The sequence below is a fragment of the Strongylocentrotus purpuratus genome, unplaced genomic scaffold (assembly GCF_000002235.5).
Source record: "Strongylocentrotus purpuratus isolate Spur 01 unplaced genomic scaffold, Spur_5.0 spur5_scaffold_14, whole genome shotgun sequence".
Lineage (NCBI taxonomy): Eukaryota > Metazoa > Echinodermata > Echinoidea > Camarodonta > Strongylocentrotidae > Strongylocentrotus > Strongylocentrotus purpuratus.
The window spans coordinates 6,365,592-6,388,954 of NW_022145599.1; the positions used below are offsets into that span (position 1 = coordinate 6,365,592).

Below are 23,363 nucleotides of genomic sequence, written 5' to 3' on the forward strand. Positions count from 1 at the left end.
CTGATGAATTAAACACCTTCCGGCTCCTTAACCTGCACCAATTATTACACATCACCTGAAAATCTGCTGTTGTTGAAACTTGCAGCTTCTTCTATCAAAAGAAGAAGAAAACAATTCTGGATTTATGGAGTACCAATTGCCTTTACGATGCCTTTAAGCAATTTACAGAAATATCATTCTCCCCAGTATGAAGAAGTTCTTATCCCTCTAAGGTACAATTGTTTGCACTGTTTGCTATTTCAGCTGATCGAGTTACAATGATTTGATCTGCTCAGTGACAGAGCAGAGCTTACTCATAGAACTTTACACAGAGAATTTACATGTAACACCTTTAGGCACCCAGCAGGTGATTTAATGTGTCACAAGCATTTAAGCAGACACTAATTGCTTCAAAGGACAATGTAATCTTCATGTGGTTGTCTTCATTAAAACAAATAAAAAAGGACATCTACAAGGCAGTTTACTTGATATTTATCAGGTGAAGTATATCAGGAATTACAAAACAAAGGCCCTTGAATTACAACAAACATACTAACCAAAAAAAAAAAAAAAAAAAAAAAAAACGGAACATACCCAAAATACAAAAGGACATTAAATCATGATTAAATTACCACGATTGTCTACTGTTCCACACAGGAGAGTAAATGAGAATTTGGTAGTACGGATATAATTATTTTGAGAGATTTAATTAAATATCTGACAACTAACATCTATTTTTGTTGTTGGGAGTGGAGAAGCTTCATGCTTTAAAGTTGAACCCATGCATTCATGGAAGTATCGTAGACTACGGAACTCGTGACAGGACAAAAGAAATGAAAGCTGTGAAATTGTACCATAATGTGTTGCCAAGCAATGTTTGTTCATAGCCGTAGAAAGATTGATATGACCTACTGCTGATTGCAATGAATATTGATTTTTCATGATGTTGCCATGGCAATAAGACAGGACTTCAAGCTTGCTTTTTTGATATTTGAATGCAAATTTGATGCATGTTGCAGGTTTAAACAATTGTGTTATGGAGAGCTGCAGTCAAGTTAAAGGTAGTATACATTAATAAAAAGGAAAGGTTCCTGCCGTATCTGGTGATTAAGAGATTTGAAAGAGCTGAAGTCTTTTGGCTTATTCTTTACAAGCATATTCTCTCTTTTTAGCAGTCACATATTTTTTAAAGTTAAAATCATCATCATCAATATATCATGGATTCATGGTAATTTGAGGGAAAGTGGTTCATACACTGTCTTGACTTGCAATCCAAGGATTGAGGGTTTGAATCCAAGCCAAGCACTTACATCCTTTGGCAAGACAACCACCCACATTTGCCATCCTCCGTCAATGAGTAATTGGGAGCCTGGCAATAATAATGGGGTCATAAAAATTGGAGGGCCCTCAGGAAAAAGAACATCGCTGTTGATGAGGCTTCTCCTGGTAAAGAAATGTATTATTATCATTATTATCATTATTAGATGTGTATCATTATCGTTATTATTATTATCATTATTATCAATAAAATCATTATTGGCATCATCATTATTACTATAATTTTGTGAAAGAGGGGTATTGGGTAATAGATGGGGAAATTTCTAAAGGAATAATAACACAAACTACTTCTAGACCCCCCCCCCCTTAATGCTTACCCTACTTCTCCCGAACAAACCATGTTTATAAAGACTCTATCTCCACTTTCAGATGGTCTTAATACATTATAGAAATGTGATTTTCGCTTTGAAATTCAGAAACCGTCCGCCAAATGACTTTTGTGTTTTCTCTTTTCAAATTAATTTTAATCAGTCATGCGTGAAATATAAGTTGCATCGAATGAAAGAGGAGGATCTAAGCTTCATAAATATGTGTCATTTATTAATTATAATTGTGATTAAGTTATGATAAACGGCGATAGTTCTCGGTTTCATTTTTTCTGGGACGCACTGTATAACAAGAGTTATATTGACTCCTGCATGGAACTGCGTGGCTCCTTTGTTAAGTCTATGGGAATAAAACAATTATGTAGTCAACAGGTAAAATTAATTGGGGCATTTTATTGATTCGTATTTCAGTGCAGATGTTTGTTTGTTTTATCTTTTCTACAGACGGCTTACAGTAATCTCCAACGGATGCTAGGACATAAATGGGAATTCATTCTCTTACAAGCTCAAGAACAGCTCAGGTGAGATATCTAAACCATTAACTCTTTTTTGCAAGATTGGCGTTGCTATATATTGGCACTGCCACACTGTTTGGAGTATTATGTTACATGTGGAAAAAGTCAGTTGTGGCAATCCACTTTGTGTTTCTGTAGTCTACCGAAGCCAGGAAAAACGTTGAAGACATATATAAAATAATATGTAATTATCAAATGAGTATGTAATGACCCTGGTTGCTATGTACATTGACAAATAGTTACCATATTCTGCTGCAGGAGAATATGCAGGGAATAGATAGACCTTGAAAATGAAGTATGTTACAATGCACAGAAAGGTCTTTTGATATGCACTTAGTTGTTTCAAAATGGAACGGTTCCGTATAGCCAATTAAGCTAATTGGATAATGATAGCTTGTTTTGATACAAATTACAAATAGAGAAGAATTTAAGTGGTCTATGTACAGACTAACACACAAAAGCAAAAGATTGTTTCTCTCTCTTCCACCTTTCCCATTCTCTGTCTCTGTCTCTCTCTCTCTGTCTCTCTCTCTCTCTCTGTTTTTGTGTGTTTCTCTATAAGTTCTCTGTTCCTCACTGCTTCTGTCTCTCTGTCTCTCTACCCACCCTCTCTCCTTGTCACACTATTAAACTCCCCCTCTTTTCCTTCTTTACCCCCCTCTCTCTCTCTCTTTCTGTTTGGTATATGTTTTTCTATTTGTTCTCTTTTCCTCACTGCTTCTGATCCTCTGTATCCATCTTTCTTCCTTCCCTCTCTCCTCCTCCCCCGAGTTTGAATGTGAAAATCCCCCGGCCCCCCCACTCAGGTTTCAAAATGACCGCATGCGTGTTGCCAAAATGTCCTTTTCGTAACAAAAGAAAAAGGTCGAGCCGTATTGACTTTACACACCGGACTTTTGCTGAAAAGGGGGGGTCCGGAAAAAGGCTCGTATACAAAAGAAAAAGGTCGAGCCGTATTGACTTTACACACCGGACTTTTGCTGAAAAGGGGGGGTCGGTTGGAACACGCATATGCGTACCCTAAATAACACTGAGTGGGGGGGGCCGGGGAAAATCCCCATACAATGTACATCTAGAAGTATACTTTTATTCCTCGTTAGACGCATTACAAAAGTAATACATCAATGGGGACATTTAATGGAAGCTGCAGAATCTATTTATTGCTCAGTTTTCTATAAAATAAAAAAAGTTCATACCGTTTTTTATGCATGTATATAGGCCAATTATTCTGCATTCCTATGGTGTTTGTCAAATAAAGGCACACACTGTCCAGTAATGGAAATAGTTTTACAATAATAAGGAAATATGTGATCTTAATGATTTTAAAATGTACATGTAGAAAATGTCCCAAAATGTTGTTTCCACATGATGTTGTATCACCAACTGATAGAGAATGCAAAAATACATCTCATTCTGTGCCTTTTAAAAAATTGTAGTATTTTAAAATTGCTAAAAGGTTATTGTTGTGTTTATCATTAAAATGAAATGAATAAGCAAAGAGTCTGAAAAGTTTATCACAACTGCCTATATTTTATATTAACTGACATGACAATGTACAAAGAATAGCTACAAGAACTAAATATCAGGTGAGAACTTGTTGTTGCTACCTCATGATACTACTAAGTTCATATCAGCATAAGATGATTATTTTTATTTATTTATTTATTTATTTCTAATATTTTGACAGGGTAGCCCATTCACCAACAAGTAGTGGTCTTCCATGGGGCCCTGAATGAACATATTTACATCGTTTATAACATTTATACAAAACAGTTACAAAAATAATACTCGTTTGCAAAATAAATATAATCAATTTGTTGTGCAAGAAGTGAAGTGAAGTGAAGTGTATTACGACTGGATTATGAAAGATATTATAATAAAAGAAAATAGATAAATGATTTCAAGAAATTGACTGCTGAGAGTCTGAAGGGCGATAACTCTGTGTTAATTATAATAACATGATATTTTAAGCCTAGGCACTGAATCCACTTGAAAGTAACCAAAGGCTCAAGGAGCACTTGTGAAATCAACAGCAACAAAGGCAAAGATAATTATTTTTAAAGTATATACATATATTAATTAATACCTGGCCTTCTGGCTCCAGGCAGTATCAATCTTTCTGATTGAGGCCCCTCATTATCATATAAATAGAAATTTCAAGGTGTTGCTAGCATTTCAAGTTGGAAGAGAGACTAGATCCGCTGCGAACCGTGTCATACAAGTCACGAACAGGCAAACAAACAGGAAGCAGATTTGGCCTTTTGTTTCTATTTATATATGATAATAATAATAGCACTAGTAATAATAATAATAGTATAGATAATAATATCATTAATAATAATAATAATAATGATTAAGATGATGATGCTAATAATAGAAATAGTAATATGATAATAATAATAGTAATAGTATTGAAAAAATGATGATAATACTAATAACAAATAGTAATGATAATAATAATAATAATAATGACAATATTAATAATAATATAAATTGTGTTTCTATAGGGCTCAATACAAATGTAGAATGTATAATATATGACACCATGCAAGGTTGTTGCTGTTGGAACATAATGAGCAATGACATCAGTCAGGAACGATTATTTACACTTTTGAAATTCCTTCCTGTTTCAAAGTTTTTTTTATATCTGAGTAGTGTGTTGTAGAGGATATGAATTTCTGTTTTCTTTTAGAAAAATGATAGGAATGGTCCCCCATATCCTGTGATATTGATATGTTGTAAAATAAATAACTCTTCAGTATTTCTGGAGGACTTAATTATGAGGTTTGAAGGTTCTGCTAATTGAAGACATTTTACAATATATTTTATGATATTCTTGATCATTTTAGCAGAGCCATGATAATAAACTATTATTTATTTACAAAAATAAAATCATAAGACATTCATGTTTTTTACAACTATGCTCTTAGGAACCTAAGACTGTAACATGATGTTTTGTGCATTTTACATTGTGAAGGTGAAGTGTTGACTAGGTAAATTATAACAAAGATTATGATAAACATAGTCCAAACAAGTGCATTATTTCCCCTTAGATACAGTTAATGCAATGATACAAAATACTTTATCTAATTTTATTCATCATTCATATATATATATATATATATATATTTTTTGAGTTTGATTTAAATTTAGATTCAGAGCTGTTATCAACATGTGGTAGGAGATGTAAACACAGGAAAGAATATAATTATAATGCTTTTCTAATTATAATTATAGTGTCATCTAATTATACAACAAGATTCTCCAAGTTTTGTGCAAGAAAATAGAGATTTGTATCAAACTCTCACACTTCCACAGCTTTTTCCTGCTTCTATGAAACATTGAATCTTACATTCTTGTAACAGTTAAGTTACTGCACTATCTCCTACTCTTTTGTCAAGTGTGTGCAGAGAATTATATTACAAGTGCATCCAAATTCATGTCACCAACTGAGCAATTTAAAATTTCACCTGCGAGAGGTAACACAATCTCACTTTCTCAGCTGTGAATAAAGAGAGAGAGTGTGTATGTTTGTTGTGTTGTGTGAGAGAGCAATAGATATATATATAGAGAGAGAGAGAGAGAGAGAGAGAGTGATAGAGAGAGAGGGGGAGAGTGGGAGAGAGAGAGAGAGAGAGATAGAGAGTGATAGAGAGAGACAAATAGATAAGATAGAGAGAAAGAGATAGATAGATACAGAGCGAAATAGACAGAGAGAGATATATATATAAAAAGAGAAATAGATAGAGAGAGTGTGAGAGAGATGGAGAGAGAGATGGAGAAATAGACAGAGAGAGAAAAATAGAAATAGAAAGAGAGAGTGAGAGAGAGAGAGAGAGAAAAATAGATAGAGAGAGAGAGAGATAGAGAGAAAAATAGATAGAGAGAGAGAGAGATAGAGATAGAGAGAGATTGATAGAGAGATATATAGGGAGATCAATAGATAGAAAGAGAGAAAGAGAGAGAGAGAGAGAGAAAAGGGAGTGATATTTACACTGCCTAAACACTTGTCACCTTACAGGCATTGTTCACACTGCCTGCAGGGACTTCATTTAATCTCCACCGTCAGTATGTAGATTAATCATGGAAAGGTCCATGGATTACAGAACCACCAAAATTAATGGTATTGCTACTAACTGTGTTGTTTGAATATATAAAATGGGTAAAACGTTTTCTTAACCAAAATGCTCAGGTACTATTGAAAAATAATATGAGATTTCATTTTATTTCCCTTTTCAGCCAAAAAAAGAGAAAGAACTGTCAACTATAGAGCAATGAGATGTACATGGTGCATCAGAGAGTGACTTTAAAATATTATTATGACGCACTCCTCCATGACTTGACCGCTATGTGACACATGTAGAAATATATTATGTCCTTATCTCAATACTCTAGTGAGAACAGATCATGTTTCCATATACTGTATTAGGCATTGATGACAGCTAGCCAGGTAGTCTCAATATTGACACAGTATACATTCTCCTTCCATCCATCCCCTGCAAACAGGTTGGCCAAGCATAGAAAGAAAGCTGATAGAATCGTGTTGGACGCTCAAGAAAGAGCCTTCTGGCGTGTTCACTACCCTCCCGTGAGTATGCGTATCTATATCCTGCATAATGTGATGTCTATTAAAGCAGTCCATAATAGCTAGGCCATGGGTATTCACCTTGCCTCGCATCAGGAAACTGTGTGTGACACCAGTGATACTGCAAATAGAAAATTAAAGTGGATAAATGGTTATAATATTGGTTAATTTTTAATATTATGAGAGAATTTTGTAGGAATAAAGATACCTTAAACCCCTAGTCTCAATAAATTCAAGGTATTATGCATTTCATTCATGAGCACAATTGTATCATATCAGAAGGTATTTATGCCCTTTTGGCTCTAAGCTAGCATACAATAAGCTATATCAAATAATGCAAGGATTACAAATTCATGCTGGTAATATCAATTCGGTTACTCTGATTATTGATATTATTATATATAATTATCGCTCTGTTTAAAGAAGACCGCACATTTATTTAGATATGATCCTATTATAATTATTCAACCATGTACTGCAATGTCCCTGCTTTGAATATTTTCCATATTGTCTAAATTTATTCCAGCCAGCTAAACCATAAGGAACTTGTCCACTTATTGTTGTTCAACTCTTTGCATGCATGCTCCTTTAATTTACAATTCTAAGACAGATAGCATGTCAATTATACAGGTATATCCCTTTATTCCAAAAGCTTTATCATTTTGACCATGATACTGATTGGATTTATTCCCTATGGCTATTATACATGCACAATCTCAGCTTCCATGATTGGAATGCAATCTGCAAGGTCTTCATGCCAAATCTTCTATAATCTTTCGTTCTGCATGGTCAATATTCTTTATTTGATTCATGCAGAGATATACCTCCTTGATTCATGTGACTTTGAATGGAGGGAAGCCCTATATACACAGAGTTGTCTGAAAAATACACTTTGGCAAAATAGAAATTTTCCTTCAACCCAGGGCGGCATTTTGTGATATTCAGGAAACTTGGAATATGTCCAGTTATAAGAACTGAAGTACCAGTATATGACATAAGTTGATTTTCATTTCTCTCTTTACTGTTTACATACTTTTATTACATTTATTAATTGGTTGTTTAGCAAACATGTACAAGTCCATCCAAGTTCCTCTAATCCTTACCCCCCCCCCCCCCCCCCCAAGAGGAAAAAAGGGGGTGTGTTACTCTTACATGGATTATACACATTGTGTAAAGAATAAAAGAGTATTTTCATGTATAAATCTGAGTAATAAAACTTCAACACATACATGCATAAATTTGCTCTTCAGTAGTATTTAAGCATATTCTTCCCAATTTTGATTCTTCGCCTATGCATTATCCCAATTGCAACTTACTAGGTGTAATAGGTCATATTCGAAATGCCCTATTTGTGTAATGTGTGTCCTAAGTAGCAACAATTAATGTACGCAATTCGCATTCTGACTATTAACAATTATTCGTATTAATAGATGAATAAAATAATTTGTTTTGAAGCACTATATCTCAACAAAGATTAGGGCATTAATTTGATGACATTAAAAAAATGGTCTATTGTTATTGATATGAAAATCAATTGCTGAATGATGACGACATAGGAATTTCTAATACATAAAGATATTGAAGGTTTGTGATCAATACTGTCTTTAATTTCATTTTATGATTAAACAGCCTGGACAAACAAATTGTCTGGAAGCGGATATCAGAAGAAAATGTAAAAACTCTCAACCAGCTAGAACAAAGAAACCGTCCCCTGAAGAATTCAAGAAGCAAGTGAGTATCAAAGTTATGAGTACTATATAGCCATCAATATATTTAAGATGTGTAGTTCATCATAATCATTTGTACTACTTCTCTTTTTTATGCAGTAAATACAGTCATTTAAAGGCCTACTGCACTACTTGTAGCTACTTGCTCCCTCTATAGAAAACAATGCCTAATCGGTGACCATTGGTCCCCCATGATCCTCTTTTTTCTTATGTTACTTGAGAGCTGAGTTGATGAGATAGCCACCCGTCAGTGACCTTCCTGGGTGGTCTAATCCCTCCTTGCCAAACTAGTACAGATGGGATTTAAAGGACAATTGTTTTAAGCGAAACACATTTTTTAGAATAATTCTAGTTATTTAGTATGGTATTTCTTTGCATTTGCATTGATTAATTTTGTAGTCTCTTAATAGATTTATTGGAAGGAAAAAAGGGAAGGTTCCAGACCCAGAGGGAAATCAAGAACTACTTGGGAGGGGACCAGTAATTAGACATGGAGTGGAATGACGACTGCAAGACTAGGGTGGCAGCTAGAAAACAGAGATTTGTGGAAAAATCTTGCAATCAAACCCCCTGAGCTGATAGATGGTAGAATTCTGGTTCAGATATTTTGAATGCAATAGAGAGCATTATGATTCATTTTAAATTACAATTTAAGATTTTTTTTCTCAGAAAAACCAACAAACTTTAAACGTCTTAGAAATCTTCCTATCATCTATGTAACAGTTGTTAATGAAAAAGGAACCCTCCTTCATTACATGTATATAATATTGCTAACGAAAGTAGAAACCAATTAGATGACTGAAGACTTCACAGTTAATTGTCTCGGCAAGTGTTTCAGTGCTTTGTGTGTGGGTTAGTCATCTAATTTCTACAATGAGCTACGACAATGCATTCAAATAATGGTATGATGGATTGTGTAATACAATGCAGCCATGCATTCATTATTACCAACAAGCTGAAGGTGGTGTACAGACTTTTTTTTTTTAATCTCTTGTATGTTTTACCTGACCGTGGATGATGTATAGCTTAGCAATTAACCTGCTCATAAGATCATCTAAAGCCATACAATGATTGGACCACACCCTACTTTTGTTTTTCCCCACTCAGTCTCCAGATAATTGGAGAACAACCCACATCACATGTTATTAAATATATTTAACTAGATATTCACTACATGTATACCTGAATTAAATTACCCTATTCACCATCAAACCATGTAAAGGTTTGACAACACATTTGGGTTTGTATAGATATGAAATTTAATGTCAAACAATAGCAATTCAGTAATTAAATGTTCCCATAGAAATGGAAATGGATTATTAGAATATATGGTAAGGTCACTGAGGTGTAATATACATCAGTACATAATGTGATTCCTCTTGGCATAATATTCTTGTATATAGTGCCTTGCTAGGATAACTTTTCAATCAAATTAGTAATTGTGTTGATATGGTACATGTAGTATATATTTCAGATGAATGCATACCGGTAGTCCTAAATATACTGTCCACCCTATCATATACTCACATTTCTCTTCTTCTTCTTCTTCTTCTTCTTCTTCTTCTTCTTCTTCTTCTTCCTCTTCCTCCTCCTCCTTCTCCTCCTCTTCCTCTGCCTTCTTCTTCTTCTTCTTCTTCTTCTTCTAATTATTCATAATCGTCATCATCATCATCTTCTTCTTCTGATTATTCATCTTCTTCTTCTTCTTCTTCTTCTTCTTCTTCTTCTTCTTTTTCCTCTTCATCTTCCTCCTTCTTCTCCTCTTCCTCTGCCTTCTTCTTCTTCTTCTAATTATTCATAATCATCATCATCATCATTATCTTCTTCTTCTGATTAATCATCATCATCATCATCATCATCATCATCATCATCTTCTTCTTCTTCTTCTTCTTTTTCTTCTTCTTCACCTTCTTATTCTTCTTCATCATCTTCATCTTCAGAGAACCTATGCGCCTGCACACACACATACAGGCTCTTACAAAAAACACATTTGGTTTAACATGTTATAAGATTTAGAGTTGGGTATACACCAGATAACTTAGGTGATGTAGATTTGTATTTGATTTGCATACAATGCATAATTGATTGATTCTCCCATTACAGGTGACCTATCTACAAAATAGACTGTCCAAGATGACCATTAAGACATCCAAAGCAATAGATGTGTAAGTCTTCATCAATTTCCGAACTCTTGCTCTTGCATGAAGCATTAAGTTGTACTATACCTCTTATATTCTTACATTGCTTGTAGTTTAAAAAAACAAAACAATTTGTATATCTTCTTTCCTGTACATAATATGTGTTATATACCTCACTTAAGAAATCCAGCCATCTGATAGGTCGAATTGCATTCATAAACTTCAACTGTTCCTGTAAAATTCTCGGTAACCATGCATAAAACATTTCAATATTTTTAATAACCATGGTTATTAAAAAAAGTTGGTCAGCCTCCATGGTTACCCCATAGGTTTACATGTTAAAAAATGGTTTGAGCGATGGAGGATGCCGTATGTGTGCGAAGGATTGGTCGGTAATTTCAATACAATTGAATCTCGATCGATCTTACCGACAATTTTATCTTGCATTGTTGACATGAAGACGAACATAAACTTCCAAAAACAAAAAAACAACATCTGCCGATAGATCTTGATCTAAGTTCGTGCCAATATGCATTGCAAAAGTAAAAGAAGAGTCCGTATATGGAGCTTTTGCGAAGCATTCATCACACGCGAAGCCGGTTTCAATCCATTTTAATGTATATATTGGAGAAAACTGCCAAACATGTTAACGGCGGGCCATAGCCGAGTGGTCTAAGCGTTGGTTTTCGGTACACCTCTTGTTGTTCGCAAGAGTTCGAATCCCGCCTTCGACAAAAATGATAAATATTTTTAATTTTTCATTTTTTAGTCTATTTTTTTTCGGCATATAAAAGTATTAATGACTGCTAGTATTAAAAACAACATCTGCCGATAGATCTTGATCTAAGTTCATGCCAATATGCATTGCAAAAGTAAAAGAAGAGTCCGTATATGGAGCTTTTGCGAAGCATTCATCACACGCGAAGCCGGTTTCAATCCATTTTAATGTATATATTGGAGAAAACTGCCAAGCATGTTAACGGCGGGCCATAGCCGAGTGGTCTAAGCGTTGGTTTACGGTACACCTCTTGTTGTACGCAAGAGTTCGAATCCCGTCTTCGACAAAAATGATGAACATTTTTAATTTTTCATTTTTTAGTCTATTTTTTTTTGGCATATAAAAGTATTAATGACTGCTTTAATATTCGAGAAATAGTTGTTTTCATACGCTCTCGGGAAGGTTAGAATTGGGCTATTCCCCTCGGCAAGCCTCGGGGAATAGCACAATTCTAACCTTCCCTTGAGCGTAATAAAACAACTATTTCTCTCAAAGCAGTCATTAATACTATACTATTGTTGTAAAATATATAAATAGTATTAATATTTCAATGCAATATGAAGTGTGAAGGTATATCTATAAGGTTTACACTTTATTTCATCTTTGAAAATGATTGCAAATTAAAATATTAATGAACTGTTGAGTGTGTGTGTGTGGAGGGGTGGGGGGGGGGGGTATACTCCCCAAGCTACATGTAGTCAGCTCTTGGTGAAGAAAAAAATAAAATATATGAAATTATTGTTTTATACAGTCAAATCGGTCTAATTAAGTGGCTACCTCTTTATAAAGGCCACTTGGTTATAGTGGTAATGCATTTTTGTCTCCCTTGAGAAAGAGATGTGTGTTGTAGAACCTGTCTACACTGGTAACTTTTTCTGTTTCCCTTGGGTGGCCTTCATAGAAAGGTTTGACTGTATTTATTTAATGAATAATTCTTATTATCCTCTATGTGATCAATTTGATATATTACAGACGGCAGTAGCTGCAAATCCAATTAGAAACATTCATTTTACTCTCAGTTTGCTTCCTCCTTTGTGTCTTATCCTTCCACCCACTATACTCCCCCATAGAACTCATTTACATTATTTAGGGAGGGAAGATAAATTGAGTTACATATATCCAACCCATTACACATTACCATTTCCAACACTGCCATGACATCATGAGTAAGAAATGGAAATTGCTTGAGAGATATATAATTAGACTATGACCCAGATCTCCTTATACATAATTCTTTGAGGGAAAAGATGGAAGGCTTTCCTTTAGTAGTTGTGCCACTGGGTTTTCTTTATGAAATCATTACCGGTAACTTCTTAGATGTAAAGTGACAACTGAATTTCATCAGAAAGCAATACATCTAATGTAGATGTTCAAAACCAGTGCACATCATCATTTATCATCATCATAAGGTAGCTAGTTAGTGAAATGTTGTGGCATACAAAGATACATCCAGAATGCAAATAGCATAATTGTTAATGACATTGGTGAATCGACATTGCCAAGTCTCAATAACATTTTTTTGTTATTATTAAGTCTTATCGAGGCAGAACGCAGAAGAGATACTTACTAGCTCTCTGTCCTACTGGCATGGTTCTACAGTAATGCCATAAAAATATGATTTTACAACAATTATGCATTTTGCGATCTGGATGCTCCTTTTTTGTGCCACTTAATTTCGCCAAATTACGTATTATAATGGTGTTTGCTACTAAAACAAAGGAATTATTTATATTTCATACGATAACATTTGAAAGCTATTATTGGTATTTTCTTGTTCTTGTTAAACAAGAGGCACTGTAAAGGGGGAGGGACAAAAAGAGTGAAAAATGTCTTCTTTTAATGTTCTTACTGATTAATAAGCTTGATATTACGAAGGTTGAAAACCTTTTTTTTTAATGCTAAATTAATTCATCTGGAATGTAGCTTATCAGCAGCAAGCCTGATCAGCACTTAAATTACCAATTCAATTATTCTGGTGAATGCCTTTGCAGCTGGTAAAGAACACTCTGAATAAGAAAAATATATAATCCTTGGTTTACCAGACTTGTTCCTCTAATCATTTGAGTGCTGTAGAGATTTAAATTGCTTGAAATTATATACTATGTATGATTACCTTTTCAATGAAGAAAGCTTGTTTACTTCCTTGACATTCAAAATGGGTTCACAAATTGTAACTTTGATGAAAATTACCATACTGAATATTATTAGTTTCAAGATGAACAATGAAAATAAAAAGCCAAGCATTTAAAGATTTGTCTCATAAGATGTAGGTGTGATGTAATATAATAATTCATACAGTTAATTGGAAAGACGTTTTCTAGCAGACTTATCCTCTATCCTCTGTTTTCTGAACTGTGCACACTAACAACGGTTGAGCCCCATTTTCAAGGTTTGAAGAACTGGTGTTTGAATAAATTTGTTGACAAAAGCTTATACATGTAGCAAAAGATCGACGGGTCAGTGACACAAAGATGTAACTCCATTTTGAGAAAAAGTGGTTTATGTGTCACTGAGCATTTGGGCCTTAAGGAGTTAAGTCTATGTTCCACTAGCCATTGAATTCAATGGGGTGTTGGGTGGAGTTAAGTCTTTGTGTTTCCTGGAAAGCCCACACTTTTCTGGACATTTTGATATTAAATACTCATTTTGGCAAAAAATAGGGAGCTACGTCTTTGTGTCACTGAACCCTCGAAATGTAGAATATTTTGTATCATTTAAGGTGGTTTTATTATTTCTTCTTTACTTATCTTGTCACTGACTACTCTTCTTCAAGGTGTTCGTTGTGCGCAGATATTATTTTCTGCTACTCCAATTTGCCCTGTATATATCAATATATATATGTGGAATTAAAATTCTTAAAGTTCATATATTAGAATTAAAAAGAGTTTCTGTGTTTCACTTGACAAGCTAGTATTTAATTTTTCTGTCCTTCTAATTTGACATAAATGATCGAGGTTTGGCAAATATGACCTTACAATATCTTGTGCTCAACCCCAGAAAAAAAACATTATAACGTTTTTCTCAGGAATAGTACAGCAATATGATATTTTACTGAATCAGACCCTTTTACATTTTTGTCTTTATGTTACCATATTTGATTTAAACTCGTCTTCTTTTGCAGTTTAATACGATATTGCGAGAGGTTTGCTGAGCATGACCCTTTCATATCAGGCGCTCAGCCGAGTAACCCATGGATTAGTGATGATACGACTATGTGGACACTCAACACCATGCTGTAAGTAATTCATATTTCATAAATTGTTGTTTATATGGAAAAAATGGAAATAAAATTTAAACATCAAAGCATACTAGCTATCATGAAACCCAATTCGAACAGGAAAACACCCGGCCCCCCCCCCCACTCAGTGTTATTTAGGGTACGCATATGCATGTTCCCTCCTTTTGAAAACACCCCCTAAGTCCGGTGTGTAAAGTCAATATGGCTGGATTTTTGTGTACTACGAGCCGGACTTTGGTGCGTGAAAAGTACCCCTTTACCAGACATTTTGGTAACACGCATGGTTCACGGAGTGGGGGGGGGGGGGGTGGGGAAAACACCCATGTCAAGTATTCTACAAGTATAGACTCATTGCAATCCTAACCTGCCCTATACACCCCCGTAAGGAATCCTATTGGTTAGTATTAAGATATGGTAATCCACAGCTTTCGTGATACTCATAGCTAGGGGTTTATAATAATGGTAAAAGGTTTCTCATTATGGGGATTGATATGCTGAATATTTTATGATGTGACCTTTCAGCAATTTTCTCCCCCACTCATATTGCTTACTGATATAAGATAGTGTAGTTTTGACTTGTCTATTAATAAGCATATCAAAATCACCCTAGAAAAGGTTATCATTTTATTGTCGAATTCCGGTGCTTAATGTTTCCATTTACTTTTATTACTAGAAGGTCATAATTTTTTGTTAAATGTAAAACAATTGCCTCTAACATGAAGCAAGAGATCTATCTACCTTATCAAGAGTTTTGAATAATAACTGAAATTAAACATTGTTGAATTAAGAGAAATAGTACCCACAGAGAGAGTATTACTTCATGTTTATCCCACTGCCTACTGGGACCGGGTGGCTCATATATTAAGCCTATTGAAATTACAGAATTCAGTACTCAACAGGTTAATCAACAGAGCAAATTTCAGGTTTTTAATAGGGTAGACATGTGCACTGCCAGGATACATGATACAGCAAACATTGAACATAGAACCTGTTTTAATAAGATTAAGAAACAGGCAGTATTATCTTGGTTTAGGGTTGACACACACATAGTGGGAGGAGGGTTCAAAGCCCCACTGCACTTCTTGTAGCTACATGTACTTGCTCCCTCTATATAGAAAACAATGGCTAAGTGGTGCCTGTTGGTCCCCCATGATCCTCTTTTTCTTATGTTAATTGAGAGCTGAGTTTATGAGATAACCACCTGTCAGTGACCATGATGGGTGGTCTAATTCCTCCTGGCCAAACTAGTACAGACATGCTTTAATAGAAGATGGGCTATCAGTATCAGGGAGCTAATATCAGAGGCTACTTGTTAATTTGACTATCAATGTTGGTTTTATAGGGTTGACACACCGACAGAGAGGAGAGTTAGAAGATGGGCTATCAGCTTTAGGGAGCTGTTATCAGATGTGACGGGCAAACACGAGTTTGAGAAGTTTCTGCAGAAGGAATACAGTCAGGAGAACATCCGCTTCTGGTCAGCGTGTGAAACGCTCAAGTACGCCCCCCAATCCATGGTTCCCGAGATGGTCCATGAAATATACCGGTAAGGGTGCAGAGTGAGTAGAGGAGGGAGATGAGGTGAAGATGTGAAGAAAGGGGAAGAGGAGATGAATGGAAGATCAGGAAAAAAGTTTGGAACATTTTGAAACATCTACATTACTGGATCCAATTGCTTGCTCTCAGAATCGAGTCATAAATACAAAGCATTCACCCATCAATTTCAAAATATTTTGTTGCAGACATTGTTATTGATAAATATGATGACATTATGTTCTAGGTCATTGTGACATTAATTATATTTATACCATATTTGGTGTCCAGCACATTACCTCTAAATAACATTGACTGAGTACAGGCAGAATTTGATGAAGTGTGCTAATTGTTCTCACAACTGGTATTTCAAAACTGGTGAAGTAATGATGAGTTCTTCATTGTATTATTGTATATTATTTTGTTTAAAAATATGATAATTTCATTTCTCCTTGTATATTATTCACCTACAAAACAAAATGGATGTACTTCTATCAAAGTGAATGAATATTATGCACATGTAGTAATATTCTCATAATAATTGCCCTTGAATCAAACAGAACATTCCTAGCACCAGGAGCACCATGTGAGATCAATGTAGATGGAAGGACAATGGAACTGACTCAGCAGTCACTACGGAAACCAAACAGGTTTGCCTTTGAAGCCGCTCAGCAACACATCTTCCTTCTGATGAAGAAAGATTCCTACCAGAGGTTCCTCAAGTCAGACACCTACAAGGGGCTACTAGCAAGGGCTATGCAGAATGGGACTAAACGAAAGTGAGTGAATAGTGAGGGAGGGTGGGAGGGGGGGGAAAGAGGAGGGGGAAAAGAGGAGGAGGGGAGAGAGGGGGAGGGGAGAGAGGGGGAGGGGAGAGGGGGGAGGGGAGAGAGGGGGAGGGGAGAGAGAGGAGGGGGAGAAAGAGAGAGAAGGGGAGGGGAGAGGGGAGGGGAGAGGGGAGGGGGAAAGGGAGGAGGAGAAAGAGGAGGGGAGAGAGGGAGGAGGGGAGAGAGGGGTAGGGGAGAGAGGGGAAGGGGAGAGAGAGAGAGGAGGGGAGAGAGGGGGAAGAGAGGGGGAGGGGAGAGAGAGGAGGGGAGAGAGGGGAGGGGAGAGGGGAGGGGGAAAGGGAGGAGGAGAAAGAGGGGAGAGAGGGAGGAGGGGAGAGAGAGGAGGGGAGAGAGGGAGGAGGGGAGAGAGGGGTTGGGGAAAGAGGGGAAGGGGAGAGAGAGAGAGGAGGGGAGAGAGGGAGAAGAGAGGGGGAGGGGAGAGAGAGGAGGGGAGAGAGGGGGAGGGGAGAGGGGAGGGGGAAAGGGAGGAGGAGAAAGAGGAGGGGAGAGAGGGATGAGGGGAGAGAGAGGAGGGGAGAGAGGGAGGAGGGGAGAGAGGGGTAGGGGAGAGAGGGGAAGGGGAGAGAGAGAGAGAGGAGGGGAGAGAGGGGGAAGAGAGGGGGAGGGGAGAGAGAGGAGGGGAGAGAGGGGGAGGGGAGAGGGGAGGGAGAAAGGGAGGAGAGAGAGAGAGAGGAGAGAGAGAGGAGAGAGAGGAGGGGAGAGAGGGGGAGGGAGATTCCTCAAAACACACACATACAAGGGACTTATAGTGAGGGATATGTAACAACAACAAAATAAATAAACACGTTTGAAAATGATGATCAACTAACGATAACAAGATTTTTCAGAGGAAAACAACAAATTAAAGATAGCTAGTAAAAAGCAAACATACTATTGATCTCATACTTCACAGATTCTTCACATTTGGAGGGCGCTTCTTAAGGTCAGCGAAGGTCACACCAGATGTAAGTCCGTTGGGATACCCGCGACGAGGGAGTCTTGGAACAGACATCTCAGACTCATTGAGTGACCGACCTATGACACATTCACTGAGCGCTAGTAATCTACAAGACTTTGAACTAGCCAACATGTGAGTAGTACAAGACCATAAACTCAGATTTACTAGCAAATTCAAGACAGTATTCGTTTTGGAATGCCAACATCCTTAAGCTCTCATGCATGTTCAATTTCAATTCAAAATTTAAGCTGTAGTGGAAATCCACTTAATTCCTGATTTTCATTTTCTTAGATCAAAATATGATATGTAAATTTGTGTTTTTCTTGTACATGTAGAGCCATTGAACTAGACCTAACTTGGTGACCTAGAAGCCTATCTGATGTTACGCACCAACATCACTGCTCAAGATACAAACATGTAATTCACAGTCAGCTATCGTTCATGGAATATGAAGTAAAGGCAGATTGATTTATCATAAAAAGTGTTATATACCTCACTTAAGTAATCCAGCCATCTGATTGGTCGAAATTGCATTCATAAACTTCAACTGTTCCTGTAAAATTCCCGGTAACCATGCTTAAAACATTTAATATTTTTAATAACCATGGTTATTAAAAAAATAGGTCAGTCTCCATGGTTACCCCATAGGTTTACATGTTAAAAAATGGTTTGAGCGATGGAGGATACCGTATGTGTGCGAATAATTGGTTGGTAATTTCAATACAATTGAATCTCGATCGATCTTACCGACAATTTTATCTTGCATTGTTGACATGAAGACGAAAATAAACTTCCAAAAACAAAAAAACAACATCTGCCGATAGATCTTGATCTAAGTTCGTGCCAATATGCATTGCAAAAGTAAAAGAAGAGTCCGTATATGGAGCTTTTGCGAAGCATTCATCACACGCGAAGCCGGTTTCAATCCATTTTAATGTATATAGCGTACAAAACTGCCAAACATGTTAATAACGCGCGATGGCCGAGAGGTCTGAGGCGCTGACTTTAGATACCTCACCTTTTGTACGCAAGAGTTCGAATCTCATCTTCGACCAAAAAAAAAAAAAAAAAAAAATTTTTATTTTTTAGTCTATTTTTTTTCGGCATATAAAAGTATTAATGACTGCTTTAATATTCGAGAAATAGTTGTTTTTATACGCTCTCGGGAAGGTTACAATTGGGCTATTCCCCTCGGCACGCCTCGGGTAATAGCACAATTCTAACCTTCCCTTGAGCGTATAAAAACAACTATTTCTCTCAAAGCAGTCATTAATACTATATTATTAATTATTAATTTGGATTGATTTGCTAGGTACAATGGGACAGAAAACGGACACAAGACAGAAGAGGTTTACACAAGTGTCAAGTCATCAAGGTATGTATGTTCTACAACACATGAACCCCAAAGCATTTTTACTTTTTAGGACTACTTATAAAGTTAAATTATACAATGATCTATAGATTCAAATGTAACAGAAACATACAATAATTACACACATGATACCAAGACATTTCTATCTCATTTCTAATTTTTACTTTAAGTGAACTCAGTGATTCAATGGTACAAGTTTATAATAAAATATGGTAGGAAACATTAATGTTTCTGCTACCACTAAACAAGGAAAAGTTACTGTCCATTTTATTTGACTGAAAGCCTTGTACTTGTCCCACATTGCACTGACTCCTACAGAATTATTTACATGGCTTCAGAAACTATTAATTAAACTTGGAAGGAATTTCATATGTGTTGTTGTATTTTTCTGTAGGAAGATTGGTAACTTCTTTCGGTAAAGCCTTGGTCACAAATGCAATATTCAGACCATGGAAAAAAAGGGAGATTTGTACGAATGCATCGTTCGAACGAAACTTTGTGACCATAGCTTAAGATTGTCTTTAGTTCTAGTCTGGTAGGATTGCTTTAAAATTATAAATGTTAGTAGGATATTCCTTTAATTATTTATTCTCTTTTTGTAGATCGAGTTGCCATTAAATGGTATCACGTTTGCCATTCTGAGATTACATTCTCACAGATTAATTCCTTAGTAGGTATACTCTATAATCATTTTCATCTTTCTTGATAGGTTTGCTTCACTGCAACCAATGAACTCAACAAATCTAAAGCGTCATGGATCATTGGGTGGGGTAGAGCATTCTGGAAAGGTTCTCAACGGTAATAAGACAAAGAGGATGTCTGAAACCCAACTAGATCTGTCGTTCCTGAGTTACGGGATGAAGACGACCACCAAGAAGAATCTGATAACACCCTGGGAGGAAGACATGAGCTGACCGAAACTACTTCTATCTTCATCATCCAATCAACTGTGTGTGTTCTTTCTCTATACTGCTGGTATTTGTGTTTCCATGGAAACTAGGGAAAAATGGACCATGTCATGCCTAGCTAGTACATTCCAAGCTTACAGATGTTTGGATTTTGATAAACTTTCATTTCAAATAATATCGCATCAGCTGTATTGGTGTTTCCATGGAAACTATGAAACAATGGACCATGTCATGCCTAGCTAGTACATTCCAAGCTTACAGATGTTTGGATTTTGATGAACTTTCACTTCAAATATATCGCTTCAGTTCTAGAAGCCTCTTGAATCAGTACTGGTACTGGTGTTTCCATGGAAACTAGGAAACAATGGACCATGTCATGCCTAGCTAGTACATTCCTGGCTGATACAGATGCTTGGGTTTTGATGAACTTTCACTTCTAATAATATCGCATCACCTCAAGAAGCCTCTTGAATCAGTACGAGAATACACCCGACGGTACAGAATGCAGTTGAGAAGTGACTTGACATTAAACCTGAAGTGCTTTTGTAGGTTTCGATTAAATGCGTAATACTGGTACATGTAGAAGAGAAGAGTATTATGCCATATGGTATGTTTCCTCTTATCATTCATACACCTGGGTGGTGTTTCACAAAGATCCTAAGTTGAACTTATCTCTAAGTTGGACTTAAAAATTATGGAAAGCCGTTAGTATTTACGAAAATATTTTGTAAAAGTTATTTTGATTCAAATCCTTCATATTTTCTATTATCAAGGAGATTTCATTTTCTTGATGTGAAATTTATAAAAAGTCTAAAATACTTGAATTTTCACTTTTGAATGTATTTTATTTTAAGGCTACAAATGGCTCTCCATAATATTTAAGTCCAACTTAGAGATAAGTTCAACTAGGATCTTTGTGAAACACCCCCCTGGAGTGCAATCAGAGTAAAATATTTTCAGATGTTGTAAAACCTAGTTTAGAATTGCTTTTCTATGATTTTTTTACTCATGAATTTGGAGTACAATGTTTTCCAATTTCCATTTATGTGCGTCAATTCTACTTTTGCATTTGAACAAAAAAACTACATTCATTGAAGTGCTGCTATTCATTTCTTTGTATTGCTTGTGTGTGAGAGGTTATCTCTGAAATGTGTTCTAAAGCAGTGGAAATATTAAAAGAATAAGTACTTTAGAAAGCAACTTTGTCAATATAACATTTATTCTACCTACAGACAGATATATACATGTATGACAGAATCAATTTATTTTTTAAATGAATAAATAGTTTATCAAAAATAACATACCAAGAACAGTTATTTTAAAAAAATGTTATAAAGATCTTGTCTTTTTTCATAACATATGATTTTTAGAATTGTATTATAACAATAACTAATGTAAAAGCATAACTGGATAGTAAACTCTACTAGGTGTGTAGCCTAGTACTGATTGGATGCATGTACAGAAGCCCATCACTAGACAACCATGAGGAACTGAAACGAGCATTTACACAAGTCACATCAACCAACTCCTCCCATGTCCTAATAGCAGGAGACTTCAACTATCCCAACATTGATTGGAAGCTTGGAAGGGCAAGGTCCCATACTGAACAGGAGTTCATTGAAACTGTCGCTGACTGTTATCTACACCAACACATTGGGGAACATACCAGATACAGAGAAGGCCAACGTTCCAGTATGCTAGATCTGGTTTTCACGAACGAGGACGGCATGATCAACCACATAGACTATGTACCTGGAATTGGAAGAAGTGATCATATTGGAATCCTCTTTGGCCTTACAGTATACACACCTGACACCCACACCCCTACTCCTCACCTCCAGTTTTACAGAGGGCAGTATGATGATATGTGTAAAGAGCTAGACCAAATCGAGTGGGAATCTGAATTGGAGAATAAAAGTGTAGAGGATGCTTGGGAGTTCTTTTTAGTCACCCTGACTGAAAAAATGGAGAAGTTCATACCGAAGTCAAAACCAAAACACCGCAGAAAGAAACAGAGATGGATGACTAGAGAGGCCATGAGGAAACAAAGCCAGAAACATCGAGCTTGGAAAGAGGCACAAAGGACCAAACATCCTGTGGACATCATGAGAGCAAGGAGATTAGCCAAACAGCTGCAAACTCTGACCAAGCAGTTATGTAGGAATTTTGAGAAAGACCTGGCTATGAATGTGAAATCAAATCCCAAGGCATTCTGGAGATATACAAACAGCAAACTCAAAACCTCTTGCAGACTAGGCGAACTCAGAACTCCGGACGGTGAACGAATATCAACTGATAAAGGAAAAGCGGATGCATTGAACACCTTCTTTGCCACTACATTCACTGATGAGGATAAAGGGCACATTCCAAAACTCCCACAAAGACACAAAGGAGAGACATTGACATCTATCTCAATCTCTGAAGATGATGTTTATGAAAAGCTTGTCAAACTGTCGAAGTACAAATGTGCCGGACCTGATGGCATTCACCCTTGCGTTCTAAAAGAAACAGCCGCCTCAGTTTCAGAGCCCCTCTCCATAATCTACAATGCATCATTGAAGGAAGGCAAACTACCAAGTGCATGGAAGGTCAGTCATGTGGTACCTGTCCACAAAAAAGCCAGTAAGATGGATGTTAAGAATTACAGACCAATCAGCTTGACATCAGTACCATGCAAAATTCTGGAGTCACTCATTCGTGATGAGATAGTTGCCCACCTGATGGAAAATGACCTACTTTGTGATGAACAGCATGGCTTCGTTCCCGGACGCTCTTGTGTGACACAGCTCCTGACTGTCATGGAGGCATGGACTGAGATGCTAGATAAAGGAACCCCTATCGATGTGGTATACTTAGACTTCAAGAAAGCTTTCGATAGTGTACCTCACCTTCGCCTTCTATCAAAACTTGAGACATATGGTATATGTGGCCAAATTAAGGAATGGATAGCAGACTTCCTCCAAGGTAGATGCCAAAGAGTTAGAGTCAATGACGAGTTATCTGACTGGACTAAAGTAAGGAGCGGAGTGCCGCAGGGTAGTGTTCTCGGCCCAACAATGTTTGTCTTGTGCATCAATGACCTACCAGATGGACTTCAAGGGTCTGTCAAGATCTATGCTGACGACACTAAACTGTATGGCA

General features: G+C 36.5%; 1 protein-coding gene across 1 annotated transcript in view; it reads left to right on the top strand.

Annotated features, from left to right (window-relative positions):
- Positions 1-20,228, top strand: part of LOC582974 (regulator of G-protein signaling 9) — a 40,631-nt gene extending 20,403 nt beyond the window's left edge. The window contains exons 5-14 of the mRNA XM_030984964.1: positions 2,088-2,164; positions 6,665-6,746; positions 8,373-8,474; positions 10,574-10,635; positions 14,508-14,621; positions 15,967-16,170; positions 16,718-16,936; positions 17,898-18,074; positions 19,255-19,317; positions 20,024-20,228. Of these exons, the coding sequence (XP_030840824.1) occupies positions 2,088-2,164; positions 6,665-6,746; positions 8,373-8,474; positions 10,574-10,635; positions 14,508-14,621; positions 15,967-16,170; positions 16,718-16,936; positions 17,898-18,074; positions 19,255-19,317; positions 20,024-20,228 (1,305 nt within the window). The remainder of the gene's footprint in view (positions 1-2,087; positions 2,165-6,664; positions 6,747-8,372; positions 8,475-10,573; positions 10,636-14,507; positions 14,622-15,966; positions 16,171-16,717; positions 16,937-17,897; positions 18,075-19,254; positions 19,318-20,023) is intronic.
- The last annotated feature ends 3,135 nt before the right edge of the window (positions 20,229-23,363 follow it).